General features: G+C 45.1%; 2 protein-coding genes across 2 annotated transcripts; one reads left to right on the top strand and one right to left on the bottom strand.

Annotated features, from left to right (window-relative positions):
• Window positions 1-10,465: 10,465 nt before the first annotated feature.
• LOC109736551 (small ribosomal subunit protein bS20c) lies at window positions 10,466-12,341 on the top strand. The gene is made up of 3 exons (XM_020295763.4): window positions 10,466-10,759; window positions 10,841-11,025; window positions 11,804-12,341. The coding sequence occupies exons 1-3, from the start codon at window positions 10,615-10,617 to the stop codon at window positions 12,038-12,040; spliced, it is 567 nt and encodes a 188-aa protein (XP_020151352.1). The 5' UTR covers window positions 10,466-10,614; the 3' UTR covers window positions 12,041-12,341.
• Window positions 12,342-14,195: 1,854 nt separating this feature from the next.
• Window positions 14,196-21,982, bottom strand: LOC109736559 (transcription factor-like protein DPB). Its single transcript, XM_020295772.3, has 9 exons — window positions 21,775-21,982; window positions 21,559-21,674; window positions 16,493-16,536; window positions 16,093-16,146; window positions 15,492-15,632; window positions 15,335-15,403; window positions 15,045-15,140; window positions 14,652-14,722; window positions 14,196-14,570 (listed from the first exon to the last, which is right to left on the bottom strand). The coding sequence occupies exons 1-9, from the start codon at window positions 21,876-21,878 to the stop codon at window positions 14,480-14,482; spliced, it is 786 nt and encodes a 261-aa protein (XP_020151361.1). The 5' UTR covers window positions 21,879-21,982; the 3' UTR covers window positions 14,196-14,479.
• Between the last annotated feature and the right edge of the window lie 573 nt (window positions 21,983-22,555).

Below are 22,555 nucleotides of genomic sequence, written 5' to 3'. Positions count from 1 at the left end.
CAACCACAACAACTGCAGGGCCATCGACAAGTCAGCACATGATGCTCACTCCTATGGATGGCGGCCAGATAGGTTGTACCCTCATCTTACTTGTGTGCAACATTTATGGCTTTGTTATTCATCTAAGCATGGAAAATAGATTATCACATTTCACTGTATATTCATGCTGATCTATTACGGGTCTTGTTCAGGAGTTAACGTTGTTCCATAGTTCAGCTAAGATACTTGTTCTTTAGGTAACGCTGTTCCATAGTTATCATCCATCAGCCAAATGCTATCCCACAGGCTGGTGATTATAGTATTATACCACTTCTAGTATTACCTATGTTGTTCTTTAATACTTTTGTGTGCCATCTAGTTAATCTCGAGTACAAACGATACATATTCTGTAGCTTTCATATGTGTTCTCCCTTTAGTTTTTGAGACCTGTTGCTGCTAGTTAACCCCAGTCCTACTATTTATGTCGTCTCCTACAGGCACTCATTACATAAATCTAACTACTAGTTGTCTTCCATGCATGTCAGATATAATTGCACACACTGATATATCCACAAGAACCTCACGGAGCAATGTAAAGGCCAATAAACTTGATGTCAATGATACCCAATATGATGGAACATGTAAAGGCAGTTCTTCAGAAGACTTGCAGAAAGAAGTTGAATCCTCTTCACCCCACAAGGTCCTTGCTCTAACTTGGCCTGTGATATGGTTACAACATGCATATAATGTCCTGGAGTGTATCTACTCTGTTGCAATGCCATGTGCTTAGCATGTTGATCATGCATGTAAATATGTCATGCCTTCCTGTTTTTCAGTACCTATTCCATTCATGATAACATGTTTTCAAATTCAAGTACTGTCATTCTACTCTATCGCAATGCCATCTGCTTAATTTGGACATCATGCTTCTGAATATCTTATGCATTGTTATTGATCGGTATGTACTTCATCTGTCTACCATACCATGTTTTTTTACATTGAAGTGTTGTTCTAGTGCTCTGTTGCAATGCCATCTTAGTTTCTCAATCATACACGTGTATGTTGCCTTAGTTTTTTCTGTACGTATTTCGCTAGCATACAGTTTTACATTCAACTAGTGTTTTTTTACTGTGTTGTCCTGTCGTATCCCTAGCTCTTACACCATACTCCCTCCGTCCGGATTACATGTTGCCGAAATGGATAAAAAGGATGTATCTAGAACTGAAATACGCCTAGACCCATCCATTTTTTTCCGGATGGAGGGAATACATGTCAATATGTCATGCCTTTCTATTCTTCAGTACCTATTCCATCTCTCTGCTGTAGCATGTTTTACAATTGAAGCACCATTCTTCTATACAAGGCATGCAAGGGGAAGACGACTATGTTAGAATTTGAAGGGTTACAAACCAGGTCTTTGCAAAAGATCCAAACGCCAGGAGATAATAAACCAACTCCAGTTTTTATAGATACTGCTCCAGCACAGAGAAACCCAACTCCTACTGATAATAAGAAGATTCCAGTGGCCAAAGAACTAGTCCGCTCCAGTCCAGCAAAAATATGTCAACTCCATTCTAAGAAGCGTGTGCGTATCCTTGCATCATGAAATTTTATAGCATGCTAATCATATTTTGTACATGTTTCTTACCCATCTCTCTTTTAGAAAATAAGCTTAACAGATAGAAGAATTTCTGCACTGGTATCGTCTGTGAGGAAAGATTCTTGCTGGAATTCTCTATGCTCCAATGCAGATGTAAGTACCTGTTGTATATCACTATATTTTTACATCAGCATGTATTTTGTTAATCGGCGTGAATCTAACCTTTATCTGATCTAAATTTAGTTGTAGCAAAATGTATGATTAAAGGCCATAATGTTGATTTTTGTAAGGAAAACTGCCTGGTAGTTTTGCATCCTGAGCTGCATGAGTGTACTATCTCATATCAGTGGGTTTGATTACTTTGGTTCTACAGTGGGTTTTCAGTGTTTTTTATTGTGTTGTCCTGTCGTATCCCTAGCTCTTACATCATACTCCCTCCGTCCGGATTACATGTCACAGAAATGGATAAAACTGGATGTATCTAGAACTGAAATATGCCTAGACCCATCCATTTATTTTCGGATGGAGGGAATACATGTCAATATGTCATTCCTTTCTATTCTCCAGTACCTATTCCATCTCTGTTGTAGCATGTTTTATAATTGAAGCACCATTCTTCTATATAAGGCATGCAAGGGGAAGACGGCTATGTTAGAATCTGAAGGGTTACAAACCAGGTCTTTGCAAAAGATCCAAACACCAGGAGATAATAAACCAACTCCATTTTTCATAGATACTACTCCAACACAGAGAAACCCAACTCCCACTGATAATAAGCAGATTCCAGTGGCCAAAGAACTAGTCCGCTCCAGTCCAGCAAAAGAATGTCAACTCCATTCTAAGAAGCGTGTGCGTATCCTCGCATCATGAAATTTTATAGCATTCTGATCATATTTTGTACATGTTTCTTACCCATCTCTCTTTTAGAAAATAAGGTTAAATGATAGAAGACTTCCTTCATTGGGTTGTATTCGAGGAAAATACCTTGCGGGAATTCTCTGTGCTCCAATGCTGATGTAAGTACCTGTTGTATATCACTATATTTTTACATCAGCATGTATTTTGTTAATCGGCGTGAATCCAACCTTTATCTGATCTAAAATTAGTTGTAGCAAAATGTTGAAGGTGCCAATGTTGATTTTTGTAAAGAAAACCGCCTTGTAGTTTTGCATACTGAGCTGCATGAGTGTACTATCTCATATCATGCACATTACTGAATTGTAGTGCTGCTCTGGTTGCCCATTCATTCATTGTGTCAATGTTGCTTTCATATTACCTTACCTGGCTGATGATAGCTGTGCCATATTGTGTTAATTTGGTGTTGGCTAGTTGCCCAAACATTCGTTGTGCCAATGTTGCTTTCCTATTATCTGACTTGGCCAATGATAGCAATGCTAGTGTCTTAATTTGGTGCAGGCTGCTGAAGATAAGAAGACAAACTCTGAAAACAGCAAGGCAACCCCATTGTTTCTTTCCAATAAATCTAGGCCAGGTAATATGGCAATAACTCATGATTAATCTATTTGGTTCCCCTCCTAATTTATATTATGATGCAGTGGTCGAGACACTCTCCGCTAACAATAATACAAGCCTGCCAAAATCGCCATCTAAATCTGTTCAGTATCCTCTGTCTCAAATGCAATGGAAAACATGTATGTTTGTGAACCAATTAATGGCTAAAGGAATGATGGAAATGGTGGATGAATCAGAGGTGCAGAGTCGTGCGACACAACAACTGATCAATGTTTTCAGAGACAGTGTAGCAAAGCAGCAAGAACTTGCCCACATGCTTATGGGCGTCATCCGTGCTGAGGTTGCAGATTGTGACGTTGTAGATCGTTAGGTTCTGTTCATTTATTTCACTGGCATCAATCTTTGATTGCCCAGTGGATGTAATTTCCTGTAATATATGCTGGATGTGCAACGTTTTCCCTGTATGCCGTACCTTTGCTTGATCGATTTTGGTCCTGTGCATAATTGCTCGTCGTAATGGGCTCAAATTATCTAATTTGGCCTAAAGACATGTACGAACTTTAGTGGGCCCATTAAGTTAATGGGCCGTTACCAGGCCGAAAGTTAATGGTCGGCCCTCTTAACTCCTGGGTCGTTAACAGGCCGACATCGAAGCGGGCAACAGGTGGGCCCAATTGATTTCACGGGCCGTTAACAGGCCGTTACTAAATTCAGGCTACATATGGCCAAACTATATTGTGGGCCTTTAGCAGGTCGAAAAAGACAGGGGGCTTGTACTGGACCATGAAGAGCATGGGCCGCTAAGAGGCCGAAAGTCAGGTCGTATTGTAAATGGCCCAACTATGTTGTGGGCCTTCAGCAGGCCGAAAGAGAAACCGGGCTGGTATTGGACCATGAAGGGCATGGGCCGTTAAAAGGCCAAAACTCAGGTCCGACTACAAATGGCCCAACTCATTTATGGTCCGTTAACAGGCTGAAAGGCACACAGGGCCGGGAATCGGCCCAACACTTAAATGGTCGCTAAAAGGCCAAAACTCAGGTCCGACTACAAATGGCCCAACAGATATATGGGCCGTCAACGGGCTGAAAGACACAACGGGCCGGAAATTGGCCCAACACTTAAATGGGTCGCTAAAAGGCCGAAACTCAGGTCTGACTACAAATGGCCCAACTGATTTATGGGCCGTCAACAGGCTGAAAGACACACCGGGCCGGAAATTAGCCCAACATTTAAATGGGTCGCTAAAAGGCCAAAAGATGTACATCGTGAAAATTGGCCCATCCATTGAATGGGCCGTTAACAGGCCGAAATCTCATCGGGCCGATATTGAGCCCAAATATATAGCGGGCTGTTAACGGGCTCGAACTGACGATGGGCTACAATGGTGTCAAATCTTTAACGGGCCGTTGACGGGCCGAATTGGCACATCTCGTATGGGTCGTGGGCTTAAATGGACCTGACACAAGTAGGCCTTATATGGGCCGACCTGCTAATTTTTACCGGGCCGGCCTTTTTCACCGGAATGGGCCACTGTTGGGCCGTGCCACGTGTCGACCTATCATAGGCGCCTCCTGTCCAATGAGTGGATGACATCTGTCCCAACGGTGAGGCAACACGTGTTTCCTCCGGCCAATGATGATTTTACACGTGGAAAATCCCCATTGGTCCGGGCTGTTAACGGGTTATCGGATCCAAAACCGGACCCGATAGCTTAACGGCGTTCCGTTACGGTGGATGCCACGTGTCGGTCACCCTTGACGAAAGCACTTCTGTGACGCGCGATTTATCGTCATGGAAGTGGACACTTCCGTGATGATAATTTTGGTAATGTCATGGAACACTTCTACGACAGCACAGGTATGACTATCTTGATTCTGTCATAAAATCGTCATGGATGTACATGCATGACAAAAACGCGACCTACTCTGACAAACACGTATCATCACGGAAGTGTATTTTTTTGTAGTGTTGTGAACCATTCCTCATGGGCAAGATGACTAAGACTCCGTTCTCCGGAACAATGGAGCGAGCAACAGACTTGTCGGAAATAATACATAATGATGTATGCGGTCCGATGCGTGTTGATGCTCGCGGCGGATATTGTTATTTTCTAACCTTCACAGATGATTTGAGCAGATATGAGTAAATCTACTTGATGAAACATAAGTCTGAAACATTTGAAAAGTTCAAAGAATTTCAGGGTGAAGTGGAAAATCATCGTAACAAGAAAATAAAGTTTCTACGATCTGATCGTGGAGGAGAATATTTGAGTTACGAGTTTGGTCTTCATTTGAAACAATGCGGAATAGTTTCACCACTCATGCCACCCGGAACACCACAGCGTAATGGTGTGTCCGAACGTCGTAATCGTACTTTATTAGATATGGTGCGATCTATGATGTCTCTTACTGATTTACCGCTATGATTTTGGGGTTATGCTTTAGAGACGGCTGCATTCACGTTAAATAAGGCACCATCTAAATCCGTTGAGATGAAACCATATGAACTATGGTTTGGCGAGAAACCCAAGTTGTCGTTTCTTAAAGTTTGGGGCGGCGATGCTTATGTGAAAAAGCTTCAACCTGATAAGCTCGAACCCAAATCGGAGAAATGTGTCTTCATAGGATACCCAAAGGAGACTGTTGGGTACACCTTATATCACAGATCCGAAGGCAAGATATTCGTTGCTACGAATGGATCCTTTCTAGAGAAGGGGTTTCTCTCGAAAGAAGTGAGTGGGAGGAAAGTAGAACTTGATGAGGTAACTGTACCTGCTCCCTTATTGGAAAGTAGTTTATCACAGAAATCAGTTCCAGTGATTCCTACACCAGTCAGTGAGGAAGCTAATGATGACGATCATGAAACTTCTGATCAAGGTACTACCGAACCTCGTAGGTCAACCAGAGTAAGATCCGCACTAGAGTGGTACGGTAATCCTGTTCTGGAGGTCATGTTACTTGACCATGACGAACCTACGAACTACGAGGAAGCGATGATGAGCCCAGATTCCGCGAAATGGCTTGAGGCCATGAAATCTGAGATGGGATCCATGTATGAGAACAAAGTGTGGACTTTGGTTGACTTGCCTGATGATCGGCAAGCCATAGAGAATAAATGGATCTTCAAGAAGAAGACTGGCGCTGACGGTAATATTACTGTCTACAAAGCTCGACTTGTTGTGAAAGGTTTTCGACAAGTTCAAGGAGTTGACTACGATGAGACCTTCTCACCCGTAGTGATGCTTAAGTTCGTCTGAATCATGTTAGCAATTGCCACATTTTATGAAATCTGGCAAATGGATGTCAAAACTGCATTCCTCAATGGATATCTTAAAGAAGAGTTGTATATGATACAACAAGAAGGTTTTGTCAATCCTAAAGGTGCTAACAAAATGTGCAAGCTCCAGCGATCCATCTATGGACTGGTGCAAGCATCTCGGAGTTGGAATATATGCTTTGATGAGTTGATCAAAGCATATAGTTTTATGCAGACTTGCGGTGAAGCCTGTATTTACAAGAAAGTGAGTGGGAGCACTACAACATTTCTGATAAGTATATGTGAATGGCATATTGTTGATCGGAAATAATGTAGAATTTTCTGGAAAGCATAAAGGAGTGTTTGAAAGGAGTTTTTCAAAGAAAGACCTCGGTGAAGCTGCTTATATATTGAGCATCAAGATCTATAGAGATAGATCAAGACGCTTGATAATTTTTTTCAATGAGTACATACCTTGATAAGTTTTTGAAGTAGTTCAAAATGGAACAGTCAAAGAAGGAGTTCTTGCCTGTGTTGCAAGGTGTGAAGTTGAGTAAAGACTCAAAACCCGACCACGGTAGAAAATAGAAAGAGAATGAAAAGTCATTCCCTATGCATCAGTCATAGGTTCTATAAAGTATACTATGTTGTGTACCAGACCTATTGTGTACCTCACCATGAGTTTGGCAAGAGGGTACAATAGTGATCCAGGAGTGGATCACTGGACATTGGTCAAAATTATCCTTAGTGGAATAAGGAAATGTTTCTCGGTTATGGAAGTGACAAAGAGTTCGTCGTAAAGAGTTACGTCGATGCAAGCTTTGACACCGATCTAGATAACTCTAAGTCTCGATCTAGATACATATTGAAAGTGGGAGCAATTAGCTAGAGTAGCTCCGTGCAGAGCATTGTAGACATAGAATATTTGCAAAATACATACGGCTCTGAATGTGGCAGACCCGTTGACTAAACTTCTCTCACAAGCAAAGCATGATCACACCTTAGTACTCTTTGGGTGTTAATCACATAGCGATGTGAACTAGATTATTGACTCTAGTAAAACCCTTTGGGTATTAGTCACATGGCGATGTGAACTATTGGTGCTAAATCACATGACGATGTGAACTAGATTATTGACTCTAGTGCAAGTGGGAGACTGAAGGAAATATGCCCTAGAGGCAATAATAAAGTTGTTAACTATATTTCCTTATATCATGATAAATGTTTATTATTCATGCAAGAATTGTATTAACCGGAAACTTAGTACATGTGTGAATACATAGACAAAACAGAGTGTCCATAGTATGCCTCTACTTGACTAGCTCGTTAATCAAAGATGGTTATGTTTCCTGACCATAGACATGTGTTGTCATTTGATGAACGGGATCACATCATTAGAGAATGATGTGATGGACAAGACCCGTCCGTTAGCTTAGCATTATGATCGTTAAGTTTTATTGCTATTGCTTTCTTCATGACTTATACATGTTCCTCTGACTATGAGATTATGCAACTCCCGAATACTGAAGGAACACCTTGTGTGTTATCAAATGTCACAACGTAAATGGGAGATTATAAAGATGCTCTACAGGTGTCTCCGATGGTGTTTTTTGAGTTGGCATAGATCGAGATTAGGATTTGTCACTCCGTGTTTCGGAGAGGTATCTTTGGGCCCTCTCGATAATGCACATCACTATAAGCCTTGGAAGCAATGTGACTAATGAGTTAGTCACGGGATGATACATTAAGGAACGAGTAAAGAGACTTGCCGGTAACGAGATTGAACTAGGTACGATGATACCGACGATCGAATCTCAGGCAAGTAACATACCGATGACAAAGGGAACAACGTATGTTGTTATGCGGTTTTGACCGATAAAGATCTTCGTAGAATATGTGGGAACCAATATGAGCATCCAGGTTCCGCTATTGGTTATTGTCCGGAAGTGAGTCTCGGTCATGTCTACATAGTTCTTGAACCCGTAGGGTCCGCAGGCTTAACGTTCGATGACGATCGGTATTATGAGTTTATGTGTTTTGATGTACCGAAGGTAGTTCAGAGTCCCGGATGTGATCACGGACATGACGAGGAGTCTCGAAGTGGTCGAGACATGAAGATTGATATATTGGAAGGTTATGTTTGGACACCGGAATGGTTTCAGATGAGTTCGGGCATTTACTGGAGTACGAGGGGGTTACCGGAACCCCCCGGGGGCTTAATGGGCCTACATGGGCTTTAGTGGAAGAGAGAGGAGGCGGCCAAGAGGAGGGGCGCGCCCCCCAAGCCCAATCCGAATTGGGAAGGGGGCCGGCCCCCCTTTCCTTCCTCTCCTCTTCCCCTTCCTTCCCCCTCCTAGTTGGACTAGGAAAGGGGGGAAACCTACTCCTAGTAGGAGTAGGAATCCCCCCTTGGGGCGCACCCCATGAGGCCGGCTGGCCCCCTCCTCCACTCCTTTATATACGGGGAGGGGGGCACCCCATAGACACACAAGTTGATTCTTAGCCGTGTGCGCTGCCCCCCTCCACATATTTCCACCTCGGTCATATGGTCGCGGTGCTTAGGCGAAGCCCTGCGTCAGTAACTTCATCATCACCGTCACCACGCCGTCGTGCTGACGAAAATCTCCCTCGACCTCAGCTGGATCTAGAGTTCGTGGGACGTCACCGAGCTGAACGTGTGCAGATCGCAGAGGTGTCGTGTGTTCGGTACTTGGATCGGTTGGATCACGAAGATGTTCGACTACATCAACCGTGTTACTAAACGCCGCTTTCGGTCTACGAGGGTACGTGCACACACTCTCCCCGCTCGTTGCTATGCATCTCCTAGATAGATCTTGCGTGATCGTAGGAATTTTTTTGAAATACTGCGTTCCCCAACAGTACGTTCGGTAGTTGGATCGGTTGGATCGTGAAGACGTTCGACTACATCAACCGCGTTAACTAAACGCTTCCGCTTTCGATCTACGAGGGTACATGGACAAACTCTCCCCTCTCGTTGTTATACATCTCCTAGATAGATCTTGCGTGATCGTAAGATTTTTTTGAATTACTACGTTCCCCAACACTTCCATCCACCGAGCAGGTACCAGCTGCCACTATGGGGGTCACCACACCCGACAAGTGTTTGGTGAAATGCTCGTGCAAACTTTTTTCTCCCTTCTTTGAAGCAATGGATTCGAACATGGAATAGATGTACGAGCACTACGTTGAGTCATCCGACGAGGAGGATTATGCGAATCAAACATCAATGATGCAGGCGGTCTTTACAGACGTGAAGTGTGCGAAAGTGCATGTTCTCAATTTTTGGGGATCGATCAAGGGTCATCACATGACCTTTGGATTTGGCAGCGGTATCCATGTCTGCTAGGTTGACTAAAGGACAAGCTCCTCCTTACAACTACACTTTCAATGTGCATCATTAGAACATGGACCACTATCTGATTGATGGTAGCTATCCTCTATGGACTACATTCGTCAAGACCATCTGTGAGGCAGTTGGTCAAAAAAGAGCTCACTTTAACCAAAGATAAGGACCTAGAAAGGATGTGGAGAAGGCATTTTGAGTGCTTCATGTGTGTTTTGCAGTTGTTCATGGACCTGCTAAACAATGGGACCCCGAGATCTCAGGGGAGATGATGACATATATGACCATGCACGACATGATTGTGGAGGATGAGGGTGCAGATGTTGCCCGAGGTCTGAAATTTAAGAACATGGGTGATCCTATCCAACTTCCACATCATAATCCGGTTATGTTTAATAAGTTTGTTCAAATGCATCAACAAGTTCGGCATCGAGCAACTTATGAGCAGTTCAAAGAAATTTTGATTGAGCATCTATAAGCGGTTAAAGGGGACAACTAGAACATATGAAAGTTGAATTCAAGTTTAAACTATTTAATTTGAAAACTTAGTTGGATTGTAATATTTATTAAATTATAACCACTGTCGCATTTGAATATTTTCACTCATCGAAGATTTGATATGCTATTATTTGAGTTTGCATACTTAAAAAAAATAGAGGCCGATGTTTAGAGGAAATGGTTGGATGACCAGCTTCCGGATCACTGTCCGTGAACCCAGTCCGCGGATAAATATAATGTCCGTTTTGGGGTTCGGCGTTAGAGACACCCTTGTGGAAGACATTATAACTTTAGTCCCGTCTTAGTGCAAAGCAGGCGTAAATCGATTTCCCGCCTTCAGCCCCACGCCGGAGCAACCCACTACTTCCCCGGATAAGATAACATCATCGGCACTGACACAGGACGGGTCTGCAACCCGAACTCCTCCCATCCTGGTCTCCAGCCATGGCCACCGCCACCTCACCGCTCCTCTCCCTCTCTTCCCTCTCGGCCTCCCTCCCCTCCCCTTCCCGGGCACCCGCCTCCCTCTCCCTGCGCGCCATCGCCCCACAGGCCCGCCTGTCGACCTCCTACGCCGCCTTCCCCATCGGTACCGCACTTCCCTTCTCCCGCTCGAGTTTACTCAAGAAAATTATGTTTATTCATCAGTGACCGAGAATGCTTTCCTCAGGTGGGTTCGGAGCCTCGGCGTCGACGGGGAGGCTGAGGAGGAGGGGGCTGCAGGTGGTGTGTGCCGCCGAGCCGCCCAAGACTGGAAGACAGCCGGACTCGGTCAAGAAGAGGGAGCGTCAGAATGACAGACACCGCATCCGCAACCATGCTCGCAAGGCCGAGATGCGCACCCGGATGAAGAAGGTATACAATGCCTAATGGCGGGCGTATCCCTTTCTCTATCCGTCAAGTTTGCCACTTAATTTGCACTGCTTGGTGAAAATGGGGAATCGGTGCTTTGAGATAAGCACGTGTTGCTGTAATGCTGTGTATGGGTGAATTTTGAGGGGAGGGGGGTAGAGTAGACTCTATACTGCAAATTAATGGAGTTTAAAATTTTGTAAAATGTGTGTCGATTTCTCCACTTGAAATACATTTTGGTGTTGCATTCTGTCATTCTGACATACCTTATTGTCAGTGTAGATGGATTTGATGTAATATTAACCTACAAACGGATTAAATTTTATTGTATAAGACGAGTGGTTAATTGGATATTGCAAGTGGATTTATTATTGGAATATTGCCCACAAAACATCCGAATAAGGGGACAAAAGTAACAAACCACCAAATTTAGTTTCCGTGGTGTACTTCATCTGAATAATAGGTGTTCTGTGTCATTTCAGTAAATCTAATGGCATGTAAAATACTCCCTCCGTTTTTCTATTATAAGATGTTTTGGATATTTCCGTAGAGACTACATACAGACCGAAATGAGTGAACAAACACACAAAAATGCGTCTATATACATCCAATTCAAGAAAAATGTTAGAACATCTTATAATAGTGAATGGACGGAGTACAAGTTATGGGTACAAGGGTGGTTTCATCTGCACAAACATTCAGTTTTTTTAATGCAGCAATCAATACCAGAAGTTTCTTTTTATACGAGATCAAATGCCGTAAGCTTTTACTCTTTGATTAGGTTTTCAGAGCCCTTGAAAAGCTTAGAAAGAAAGCTGATGCCCAACCTGAAGAAATCATTGAAATAGAGAAAATGATCTCCGAGGCATACAAAGCCATCGACAAGACAGTGAAGGTTGGTGCCATGCACAGGAATACTGGAGACCATCGCAAGTCCAGGCTTGCAAGGAGGAAGAAGGCCATTGAGATAATCCGTGGTTGGTATGTTCCTAATGCCGAACCTGCTGCAACTGCCTAGTTTCTGGGGGAGTCGTCATTGTGAATTTGCAGCAGCTTTTCCTTCATCACATCTTGCCAATTTTGGACAGCATATGTTATTGAACGAACTCAATAGACTGCCAGGTCTTCCCCATGGCAAGTGTTCTGGTACTGGTTACTGTGTTTATGTGCTCGCTATGCAGTAGAAGCTCTGAAACAATATTGGGCCATTGCTTGTCTTACATTCCCTCTGTTGTAAAACTTCAAACTGAAATATACCTGTTGTATGGTGTATGCAGATATCTTCAGCTAGAGATAATATGTTCAGTATGAATGCTTTCTCTCCTTACCTTCTCCCATTGTGAAATGGATATGCATCTCTCACAGCTGTTTTCTTTTGTACTCTAATGAGAAAATACGACCCTGGAAAAGACATATAATCCTTCCTGAGTGATGTATTGCTCTAGGCCTGTTACTACGAAGCTTTCTTATGAGATGGTTTTAAGATTCCCTTGGTTTGATACCATTTTCATATCTTTACAGATATGACCCTAGTGAACTTGTTTTAGACACAGTATATTTTAGATTTTCCTACCTTGACCCTCCTCTGTTTTAAACATTCGCACAAGATTGATTATCAAGAGATGACATTTGACTGTTGGTTCTGTAAAACCCACCTTTTAGGAGGATTGTAACCGTACCCCTATCTTTTGAATGCAATGAAACGCAAAGGTCCTTTGTTTTTTCTCTAAAAAAAGAGATGACGTTTCTCTTAACTGGAGCAACCTGAGACTGGTTCAATACTGTTTACGTAATTTCAACGCGTTCTCGTTCGAAAAGTATTAGTAGTAGTAATAGTCGCGGTAGTAGTAGATGATACTAGTAAGAGTAACAGTAGTAATACAAACACATCATATCAAACATGATATTTGCATTATTACTGTGCTAGGTAGCATGATATCTTTGACCCACTCTATTCAGTGATTTAAACGCTCTTGGCTTGGTCGTGCTAACTGCTAACATATCTCGAGGTTCACAGGTTTGCATTTGTCCTCCTAGCGTCTGCAACACTGACCTGGCGATGATTCTATTTGATCATTAGTCAACATAATGGAATAAAACCCTTTTGATCTCGCAAAAAAAAAACATGCGCTCAGGTGCCTAAGAGCTTCCACCTCGCCCAAGCCGAGGAGGTGGAGGTGGAGCACCTTGCGGCGGAGTCACAGTTGGAGGCAGAGCAAGCGGGCACCGCTGCCTTCGCAACGCTTGTCGCCGATCCAGGCCTCGTGGCTGAAAACCAGGCCATCCTCGACTCTCTCTATCCGAGAGGGAGGTGGCTTATCCACCTCTTCGACATGAGGCGGGAGCAGATCTTTGCGGACAATAAGGAGGAGGAGATGCCGGAGATTTGCCCCACCGCCAATGACCACGAGGTCGGCGGCTCCGGCAAGGGGGCATCGACGTCTTCTTGAACTAGGAGTAGGAAGTTTAGTTCTCTTTACAATCTTTGTATGACGGCCGCTGCATTGCATGGAATTGATGGTTAAAAAATGGGTGGTGTGGTTGCGGACATGGACAAATGAGGGCCGGCCCGCTCCTGTCCGTAGACATATAGGGGTCAGATTTGTTCATTGAGGCTGTAGATGCTTTAAAAGAACTTCGCCGTTGGATTCTTGGAAACTTTTGTGCCGTTGGATTGACATCCCATAATTTTGGTTTATCTTCCTCCTCGAGCTGAAATCCTAATCCCCAAACCCGAACCCATCAAGGTTCTTCCTCCTCTGGCGTCCCCGGCTCGAGGTCGGTACTGTCTAATCTCAAGGGGGAGGGGGCTCATTCAAAATCGAATGATCCAGATATTTATGGTGACTATATGTTCCGAACTCTGTAGTAGCAGTTTCTAAATCACAGACGAAATATATCATGCATTTTGCATAACTTCATCCTACCAAGTAGCAAATGCAGCTTGAAAGGACATTTCTTTCAGCTCTCAGCATTATGTCAGATGAGCTTAGAAGGAAGAAGTATCGATAATCTTGCTACTGATTTGCCTGATTACACAGGCAAGGTCAAGCAATTTGCATACCTTCATGACACTGATCAGGGATGCGGCACTGGAGTGAGCACCGAGCATCACTCGTCCACGCATTAACTGTTGTTAGAAAGTTAAATGACTTGCCAAGGGAAAAGAACACTAGGACAAACAGATCATCAATGATAATCAACGAAGCTTGTGCGCCGAAGCTGCTATAAATGTTTACATAGCAGCACATATACGAATCATCTATCTTAGACCTAATAACCTGCTAGGCACAAAAAGGGGACAAAATTTGCAGGTTAAAATCTTCTCAAGCCTGAGAGATTGTCCTATAAACTAGGTCAAGTTTTCATGACAATATATAGCTATACATAGCTGTGCAAAAGAATCTGGCTGTGCCAGTTCTGACACTTTTAATTCATTTGTAATATTCTTGAGTCTCTAGTGAAGGGTGGCGCGGCCAGCTCTTCCTATGCTGTTACGCCTTATCCCCTCAAGGATTGAGAGATCATCATGCAATGTGAATGGTGCACTGAAAAGAGAGTTGCGGACATCCGGTTAGAAGCTCGAACTGCTAATATGGACAGAAGTATGAAAATAAGAAGATACATACCCATTGAACTCGAAATGGGCAAACTTTGAGTCGTCTGAAATCTCAATTTCCACCCTTGCTTTCCTAGATGTCTGCTTAAAGAAAAAATGGCATTAAATACACTTGCACGTATCTTTTTACTCGTGATCGTCAGTGTTTTATGTAACTACATATCTGAGGGAAAGACATTCCTAGCACCGCGTAGGAATACCATACAATTTATAGTAGCGCCATTCACTACTGTTTGTTCTAATCTATGTTGCTATGCTACGTTAGGTCAGCAATTATAAACATGGGAATGCCAGAGTGCAAGTTGAGCACAAGGGTGATCTAAATACAGTTATATGTTACAGCTTAGTAGCAACTGGCTGGGTTAAGCATCTCTGACAGTTGCAGCGCAAGAAAATAAAATACCTTGACCAATACGAATGGAAGGCGGATGCCATTAACATTCTCTGCTGAGCTTTCCAGTGTTTGGTTACGTAACATGATGTTTTGGAGATCATCAAACTTTAAATGAACAAGAAAGAATCATCAGGAGATATCAAATACACCAGTATATATACAATACTACCTCCGTCCCAAAATATAAGATATTTTTGCAGTTCAATTTTAACTGCAAAAACGTCTTATATTTTGGGACGGAGGTAGTAGTAAGAGACAACAAAACCAAAGAAAAGTTGTTCATATTGTAAGCAACTTACCTGTTTTTCGATTTCCTGGAGGAGTGCCTTCTTGTTCCTAATCTTGTTGACATGTTCTTTACGAACTTCCTATAAAAAAGATGGTAGCAATCAACTCATAATCATACAGGAATGGATTGCTGTGCATCTAACCTGCAAAGTAAGCACAAAAACTGACCTCAAGCTTCTTTATTTTTTCATATCTGTAATTTGAAAGGCCCATCCACCGTATCTCCTTTTTTTCTTTTGCAATAACACGAAGTGCAATGAGAACGTTGAAAGCATCATACACTCTCCGCCTAATATTCTTCTCATCAAACTACAAAGATAAATTTGTTTTCTTTTAGCACAATTACAGATATGATTTTGTTTCTCCTGCAAAAAACAAATAAATATATGATTTTGTTTTTTGCAGTTTGATGAGTTCGATGAGAAATGGACTTGAAAGTTCTCGGTGTGATGTTGACATTTAGCTTTGGTTTCAGTGTTGTAGTGTTTGCTGTAACTTAATCGTCCAGTTTTCTGCTAGGTGGTTGTGTTCCAACGTCATAGTTGCAAAGACAGTAAGGTGGCGGTGCTGGTTAGAGGTTCTAAAACGTGTGGATGTTTGTAATAAGCTTTCTGGAACCATGACATTTGGCGGGCCGACACTCTTTGTATCAGTTCCATACTTCCATGCTAAACGAAATTAGGAGCCATGCTTCTTAATTCAAATTTTTTATAAGTATATGCAAAAAGGGAACAGAGAAGTCTATATTATACAAATAATAGGAACAAACCCCTTGACCAATATGTGCCATGGACTTCAGCTCTGAATAAATTTCATCAGCAACCTGTAATAGAAAGTAGCTGGTTGAGGTAGTTAATGACTCAAGTGGGGAGAAAGTAAATCAGTTCCCAAGCATATATCTTTGAGAGGCGTGTTATGTATCAGCAAAAATGGCATGGCAGCAACGTAATACAAGTATTGATTTTTATGCCTTTCAGCATTTAAATGGCAGGATAATTATTTTGCATTGGCATTCAGGATGCTCTTTGTGCTTCATAAGCAGACTTACAGGTTAGATAAAGCCATCCAAAATTACAGCCAAACTCCATTGATATTTAAACATGGCATTCGGGAGTGATTTATCATGGCCAATCAATGAAGGATACACGTGTTTGAGCTTTGGAGAATACCTCATTGTATGTTGTTCTTCCTTTGGCTTCAACTTTCTCACAAACTGCAAAATCATGTCAAATGCTCATCAGGTCAAAGTACCTGTGTGTTAGCAATTCAAGTTTACATTCATGACAGAAAAACATCTCTCATCAAAAAGGTTACAGCGAAACATCTAGTACAAGGGTATAACCCCTCTTTTGCACATCTATGACCTCATGAAATTTCTATCAACGCAACTTCCTCTGACCTAGAACCAGTGTACACCAAAAAGTAACCGCAATGAGCAATGAGCATCGCTATATACTGATACATCATTTGTAATGTCACCCAACATACCATGCTCTAAATCCCAGCATGGCATCAAGCTAACCAACAACGTTTTCTTCCAATCTGACGTGCTTTGTTGTGCCGCTTCTGCAGATGGACTTCGACATCCTCATGCGTATACGCTGGAACAACCTATCTAACTCAGTGCACAGACATACATCAACCTTGGTCTGCTCAGATAAACATTCACTATTTGTAAAATGGTTTGGCAGCCCCCTACCGTGATAGTATTGGTGGCAACAATACTCCAGCATAATACCGTGGAGGAACTACAGCTGACCATTACCACACAAGAGCACAACAGAATACACCACAACAACCAAAAATCAGACAATTGGGGTCTCAACCACCGAACGCCCAGCCTGGGAACCCTCGCCCTCCCCCTCCCGGTCGCTCCCGCGAGCGATGCGGAGGGGAAACCCTAGCCGCCGGCCTTAGGGCCCTCCTCCTCCCCACCTCTCCCCTTGCCGGCGCCGGTCGCGTTGACGGGCAAAGCCCGGTCAGCAGCGGCCGCGGCGAGGCCTCTCGTCCCCCGCTCAATGATAGCCGACGCGGGTCGGTGTGGTTGGGCGGCGGCGCGGCGCTAGCAGAGGGTGCGGCGGCGGCTGGCGCTGGCGGGGCCGATGACTGGCGGCAGCGTGATGGGCTTTGTGGTGCCCCCGGCGTGTTGCGCCCCGGAGTTGTGGCGACAGCCACAGTCGAGAATCACGTGGGCCCCCCTTTGGCGTGCGCGGGGGGAGTGGGCTGGCTCCCGGGGCTTCCCCGTTTGCCCTTGGAGCGGATCTGAAGACGGAGGCCCTCCCTTGAGCTTCTTCTTGCCTCGTCGGTCGGCGCTTGCGGCCTCCTCTAGCGGTTGGTGGGGCAGAGGGTCTGGTAGGGATGGATTGGGGGAAACCCTTGGCCGGTTGCTGCAGCCACGATGCAGGAGGCGCTCCGCCGTCGTTCTCCTTCTTGAGGGCGGCATCGCGATCCTACCCTCACCCTCTCCTTCCCATCCCAGGTGAAAGCCCAAAATCTCTAGATTGGGTGGTGACGGCGCTCTGGCGTCATTTTCTTCTTGAAGGCACCACCTTGGCACAACGGAGTGGTGGTCGAGGCTTCAACACGGGATGTGGTATGTCGGATATTTTCATTGGTGTTCCCGCTCAGCTGCTTGCAGTTGAAGTTGATGCCTGCGAGCGGCGGTGGCGATGTTGGGGCGCTGCGTGGTGCGGTGGCCGTGCTTGTTGTCCTCTCCCCGGCAACCAGATGGTCCTGGTCATGCGAGCTCAGGGGTGAGCGACTCTGCCTGTCGATGGCGTAGTGTCCTCCGATCCAGGACTAAAGGGGGCCTTCTTCGAAGGTAGAGGAGGATGGCGGACCGACAATAGCTGGCCTCTAGGGAGTTGACGGAGCGTGGCAATCCTCCTGCAGTGGCGGGCCACTACCTCGTCTTAGTCACATCATGTGCTCGTCTTGTTCGCCAAGCGCCTCGATGCTCAAGCTTGTGCTTGGTGCATTCGGTACTTGTTAGTGGCTCCTTTGCTATCATGTATCTTTGCCGTTAGTGTTTCTTCTTTTTTCTCTTTTTTTTGCTCTTTTGTTTTGACTTGTATGAACTTGTGATGCGGTGGTTGTTTTATAATACAAAGAGGGGGGAAATCCTTATTCGTCAACTGCCAGGAAAGATCGCTCCTAGCTGGCAGGGTTGCAACAGCTGAACATCCAGCCGTCTGCTTGCAACCGCTGAATGACCGGCGGGGAAAGCCGCCGTTCCTAGACGCATGCTCGCAGCCACCGACCGCCCAACCGGGAAAGACGTCGAACTCCCCTCAAGTCGCCTACTTCCAGCGGCTGAGATCTCAAGCTCTGCACACAACCGCCTTTGACTTTCCCCTCTCCGCCTCGGTGCTGTCTTTTCCTTGTCCATACGGCCAGCGCAACAGTAAAAGAATCTCGTGCCCTTAGAGCCACAACGCGATGGGAACACATGGCACGATTGACTTCACCTGGGCCGAGGCACGCAAGGCATGGTCAACACCGGCTGACCAATGGGGAAAGGAGGAAAACAAACTCTGGATTGTTGTGGGCTCTCAAAATTGTTGCCCTGAGGGCAACTCCAACGCACGACCCCAAACAGACGTCCGTTTTGTCCGCTTTTCGTCCGTTTGGGGGTGGCAATGGGGCGGCGTCCGCCCGGATTTGTGGATGCGCCGGCCGTGCACCCAACGCGTGGCCGCATTTCGGCCGCCAGAGGCCATTTATACTAAAATCAACCATAGCAAGTAGTTCAAATCAAACATAGCAAATAGTTCCACATCCGAAATAGTTTTACAACCCAATTGAAACAAAAACAATATCGAATAGTCTTACAACCCAATCGAAATTTGTTTCCATGAAAAAAAATTAAACCGATAGATCTACTGTTGCCAATATGAGTCCACATGTGCTCAACCAAGTCATCCTGAAGTTGCACATGAGTCTGCCAATCACGCATTTCACGATGAAATTGGACAAACTGTTGAAAAGTTGCAGGAGGTAGCTGCTCAGGCTCAACATTTTCACCCTCGAAATCAAACCCTTGGTCGTAGATGCTATCACCACGCTCATCCTCCACGATCATGTGTGCATGATCACACAAGCAGTCATCACCTCCCAAAGCTTCTGAGTGCTCCATGTCAATGCAGGGTTTCGAACGATACACCATCGAGATTGAAGCACACGAAAAGTACACTCCACATCCTTCCTAGCACTCTCCGGCATTTGGGCAAATCTTTGTCTCTTCTCTCCTTGCGGATTGGGTATGGTCTTCACAAGAGTTGACCACTGAGGATAGATACCATCAACTAGGTAATATCCTTGCTGTAATGGTGGCCATTGTTCTCAAAGTTGACCTCTGGGGAGTGGCCTTCTGCAAGCCTTGCAAACACTGGAGAATGTTGAAGCACGTTGATATCATTGTGAGAACCAGCCATGCCGAAGAAAGAATGTCATATCCACAGATCTTGTGAAGCCACCACTTCAAGTATGATAGTGGCACCTTTCAAATGCCCCTTGTACCGCCCCTGCCAAGCAAATGGACAGTTCTTCCACTTCCGGTGCATACAATCTATACTACCAAGCATGCCCGGAAAGCCCTTATCGGCATTGATCGCCAACAACCTCTCTGTATCAGCGGCAAGTGGCTCTCTCAGGTACTCAGGGCCGAACACTGCCACCACGGCCTTGCCGAAATTGTACATTGAGAGGAGACATATGGACTCACTCGTACGCACATACTCATCCACGAGATCACCAGGAATTCCATATGCAACCATGCGGATAGCCGCAGCGCATTTCTGGTAAGAAGAGAAGCCAAGCTTGCCAAGGACATCCTCTTTGCACTCAAAGTATGGGTCATATCCTACCACTCCCTCCCGAATACGATTGAACACATGTCTCCTCATTCGGAATCAACGACGAAATTGATGTGGTTTGAAGAGTGCAGCATTCTCAAAGTAATCGGCATAGAGAAGGGTGTGGCCTTTCTCCCTATTGCCGTTCAAGGACGGAGCATGGCCGGGGATTGATCTCCTGAACCGAGGCCGCTTCCTACTAATGTGGTCATGGACGACCAATGTAGCCACCACAAGCTCTTCATCATCCGAGGACGAATCATCCGATGAGCAAATGAAGTTGTGAAAGAAATAATAAACCCTACTATCCATTGTACCTTGTGAGCAAAGCGTCGAACGCCTCGGGGTCGTGGTGGAGATGTGGCCAGAAAGTGCACGTCGTGCTCCCCTCGCAGGCAACAAAGCAAGGTTTGGGGTCGGTGGTGATGGTGGGCGCTCTGCCGCAATGCACGCCCTGCCGGAAGTTGTTGCGTTGACGGGCGACGCCAACGGCCGTAGCTTCTCTCACGCCGGCAACAAGGAACCACAAACGCCGGCAAAAAGCTTACCGGGACGCGGGTGTGGGACGGCTATGGCATGGCGTGGCCGTGGTTCGGACGGCCTTGGTGGAAGGCGACACGGACGGGAACGGGGGTGGCGGCAGCGATGGCGGGGGCGGAGGGCGGAGGGAGGGCAGGGGAAGAGAAAAGGGGCGGTTGTGCCACCGGCAGGCGGGCCAGGGGGAGAACAAGGCACGCGCCCCGCCCGTCCCCGCGCGTCCGTTTAGCCGCAAACGCGGTCCAAAGTTGGGCCGGGAATGGGTCGAAAGTGGACTGAAAACGGACATTGGTTCATTTGCTCACGCGCGTTGGGCCGTCTGCTGTCCGTTTACCCCCAAACGAACGCGGACGGGCCATTTGGGGTCGGGGTCGCGCGTTGGAGTTGCCCTGAATCGACCATATCGCTCCACCACTTGGCAACAGCCCCCCCCCCCCCCCCCCCCCCATCAGCAGATCACTCCACAAAGCACAGCACATTGACCAAGTCAAATTGTGGACTGAATCTCAACTGGAATACACCAATTGATTGAGAGAGCTCCTGCACCTTCTAACCTAAATTGGCCATTCTAGAATTCAGTTGGGGTAAACAAAGCAATATTCTCCGACAAAATCCCTCGACAAATGGAACCTACACGAAGATTGGAATCTGCTATAGCAATAGCCAGAGCAAAGAAAGCATTGGAATCCCACACATCGTCTATGAAGAACACCAAGCCCCGCATCAAATCGCCCAAACTGGTTCCTTCCAGAAACGTTCCACAAATACCCCAGCAATATATGCGCGACGAACCACGCTAGTTAATTAGCAAACACTCGAGCTTTAACCATGGCGCATAATCTGACCTATTTTGCTGTACTCGCGGAGCCCCCAACCGGTGATCCTCGGTGCCGCAGCCTTCTCCTTCTTCCTATCTTTATCCGGGTCAACAGCCTCCTTCCTTTGGACCGCATTACCGCCGCTGCATCAATCAAGAAACCCACAGAAAAATCCCCTCCCGTAAAGCCTCGATACGAAGGATTTGATCAAGGAACCGAGAGCAAGGATGGGATGGTGGTTACCGTTCGGGAAGCGGGGGGACACTGGAAGCTTCGAGAATGTGCACGCCGGTCAGGTCCAGTGCGGCGGGAGCGGCCGCAGCAGCTCCGCCGCGGGGAGGCGCCATTGCGGTTCGAGTGATGTTTCGGCTGGCCAGAGAGGGGGGAAGAGAGAGGTCGTGTAAAACTCGCTTTTTTAACCCTTTACCAGAGTAGTAACTTTCAGGGAGGAGAGGACAGGTCGTGGACATTTATTACCTGTTCACACCTGTAAATTTCAGGGGAAAAAAAAGAATTCATGAGGGTTGAAATCCTACCAAATTAGAAATAATACCAAAAACAATACAAAATTCACTTGATTCAAATAGGCCCTTAAAACATACAGTGTGATAATATTGAAAACATAAACTTGGTTCTGAACATATTCTCTTTGTTATTAAAAAAAACATATATATCAAGGAGAATTATGAAGTGTTGTTTAGACTAAGAGGTAACGGTGATGCACTGGCTCATAAGTGCCATAAATCTCGTGCATGTATTGGCTCACTACGCCTCCACCTCTGCCTTCTTATACAAAATGAAATAAAAAATAGGAAAATAATAATACACAATTAAATGTAAATTAAACGTGGTAGAAGTACTTATAGAAAACTATATATATCCATATGACCCACACATTTGGTATTTTTCATTCGTAGAAGCATTTCAAGCATCCAGTTCCCTACATAACGATGGTCCATATTAGTGTTGAAGGGCACTATAGAAATTAAACCCTATTACCTAGTACTACCCATGAGTCGAGTCC

Source organism: Aegilops tauschii, chromosome 3, assembly GCF_002575655.3.
Source record: "Aegilops tauschii subsp. strangulata cultivar AL8/78 chromosome 3, Aet v6.0, whole genome shotgun sequence".
In the NCBI taxonomy this organism is placed as follows: Eukaryota; Viridiplantae; Streptophyta; class Magnoliopsida; order Poales; family Poaceae; genus Aegilops; species Aegilops tauschii.
This window is presented reverse-complemented; position numbering and strand designations above follow the sequence as displayed.

Excerpts from the sequence above, each read along its gene's own strand:
- LOC109736559 (XM_020295772.3), bottom strand. The coding sequence starts at position 21,878 with ATGGCGCCTCCCCGCGGCGGAGCTGCTGCGGCCGCTCCCGCCGCACTG. Across the intron at positions 16,537-21,558 it reads CCGCGAGTACAGCAAAATAG|TTTGTGAGAAAGTTGAAGCC; the intron begins GTCAGATTATGC and ends ATGATTTTGCAG. Across the intron at positions 14,571-14,651 it reads GCCCATTTCGAGTTCAATGG|TGCACCATTCACATTGCATG; the intron begins GTATGTATCTTC and ends CTCTCTTTTCAG.
- LOC109736551 (XM_020295763.4), top strand. The coding sequence starts at position 10,615 with ATGGCCACCGCCACCTCACCGCTCCTCTCCCTCTCTTCCCTCTCGGCC. Across the intron at positions 10,760-10,840 it reads CTACGCCGCCTTCCCCATCG|GTGGGTTCGGAGCCTCGGCG; the intron begins GTACCGCACTTC and ends TGCTTTCCTCAG. Across the intron at positions 11,026-11,803 it reads TGCGCACCCGGATGAAGAAG|GTTTTCAGAGCCCTTGAAAA; the intron begins GTATACAATGCC and ends CTCTTTGATTAG.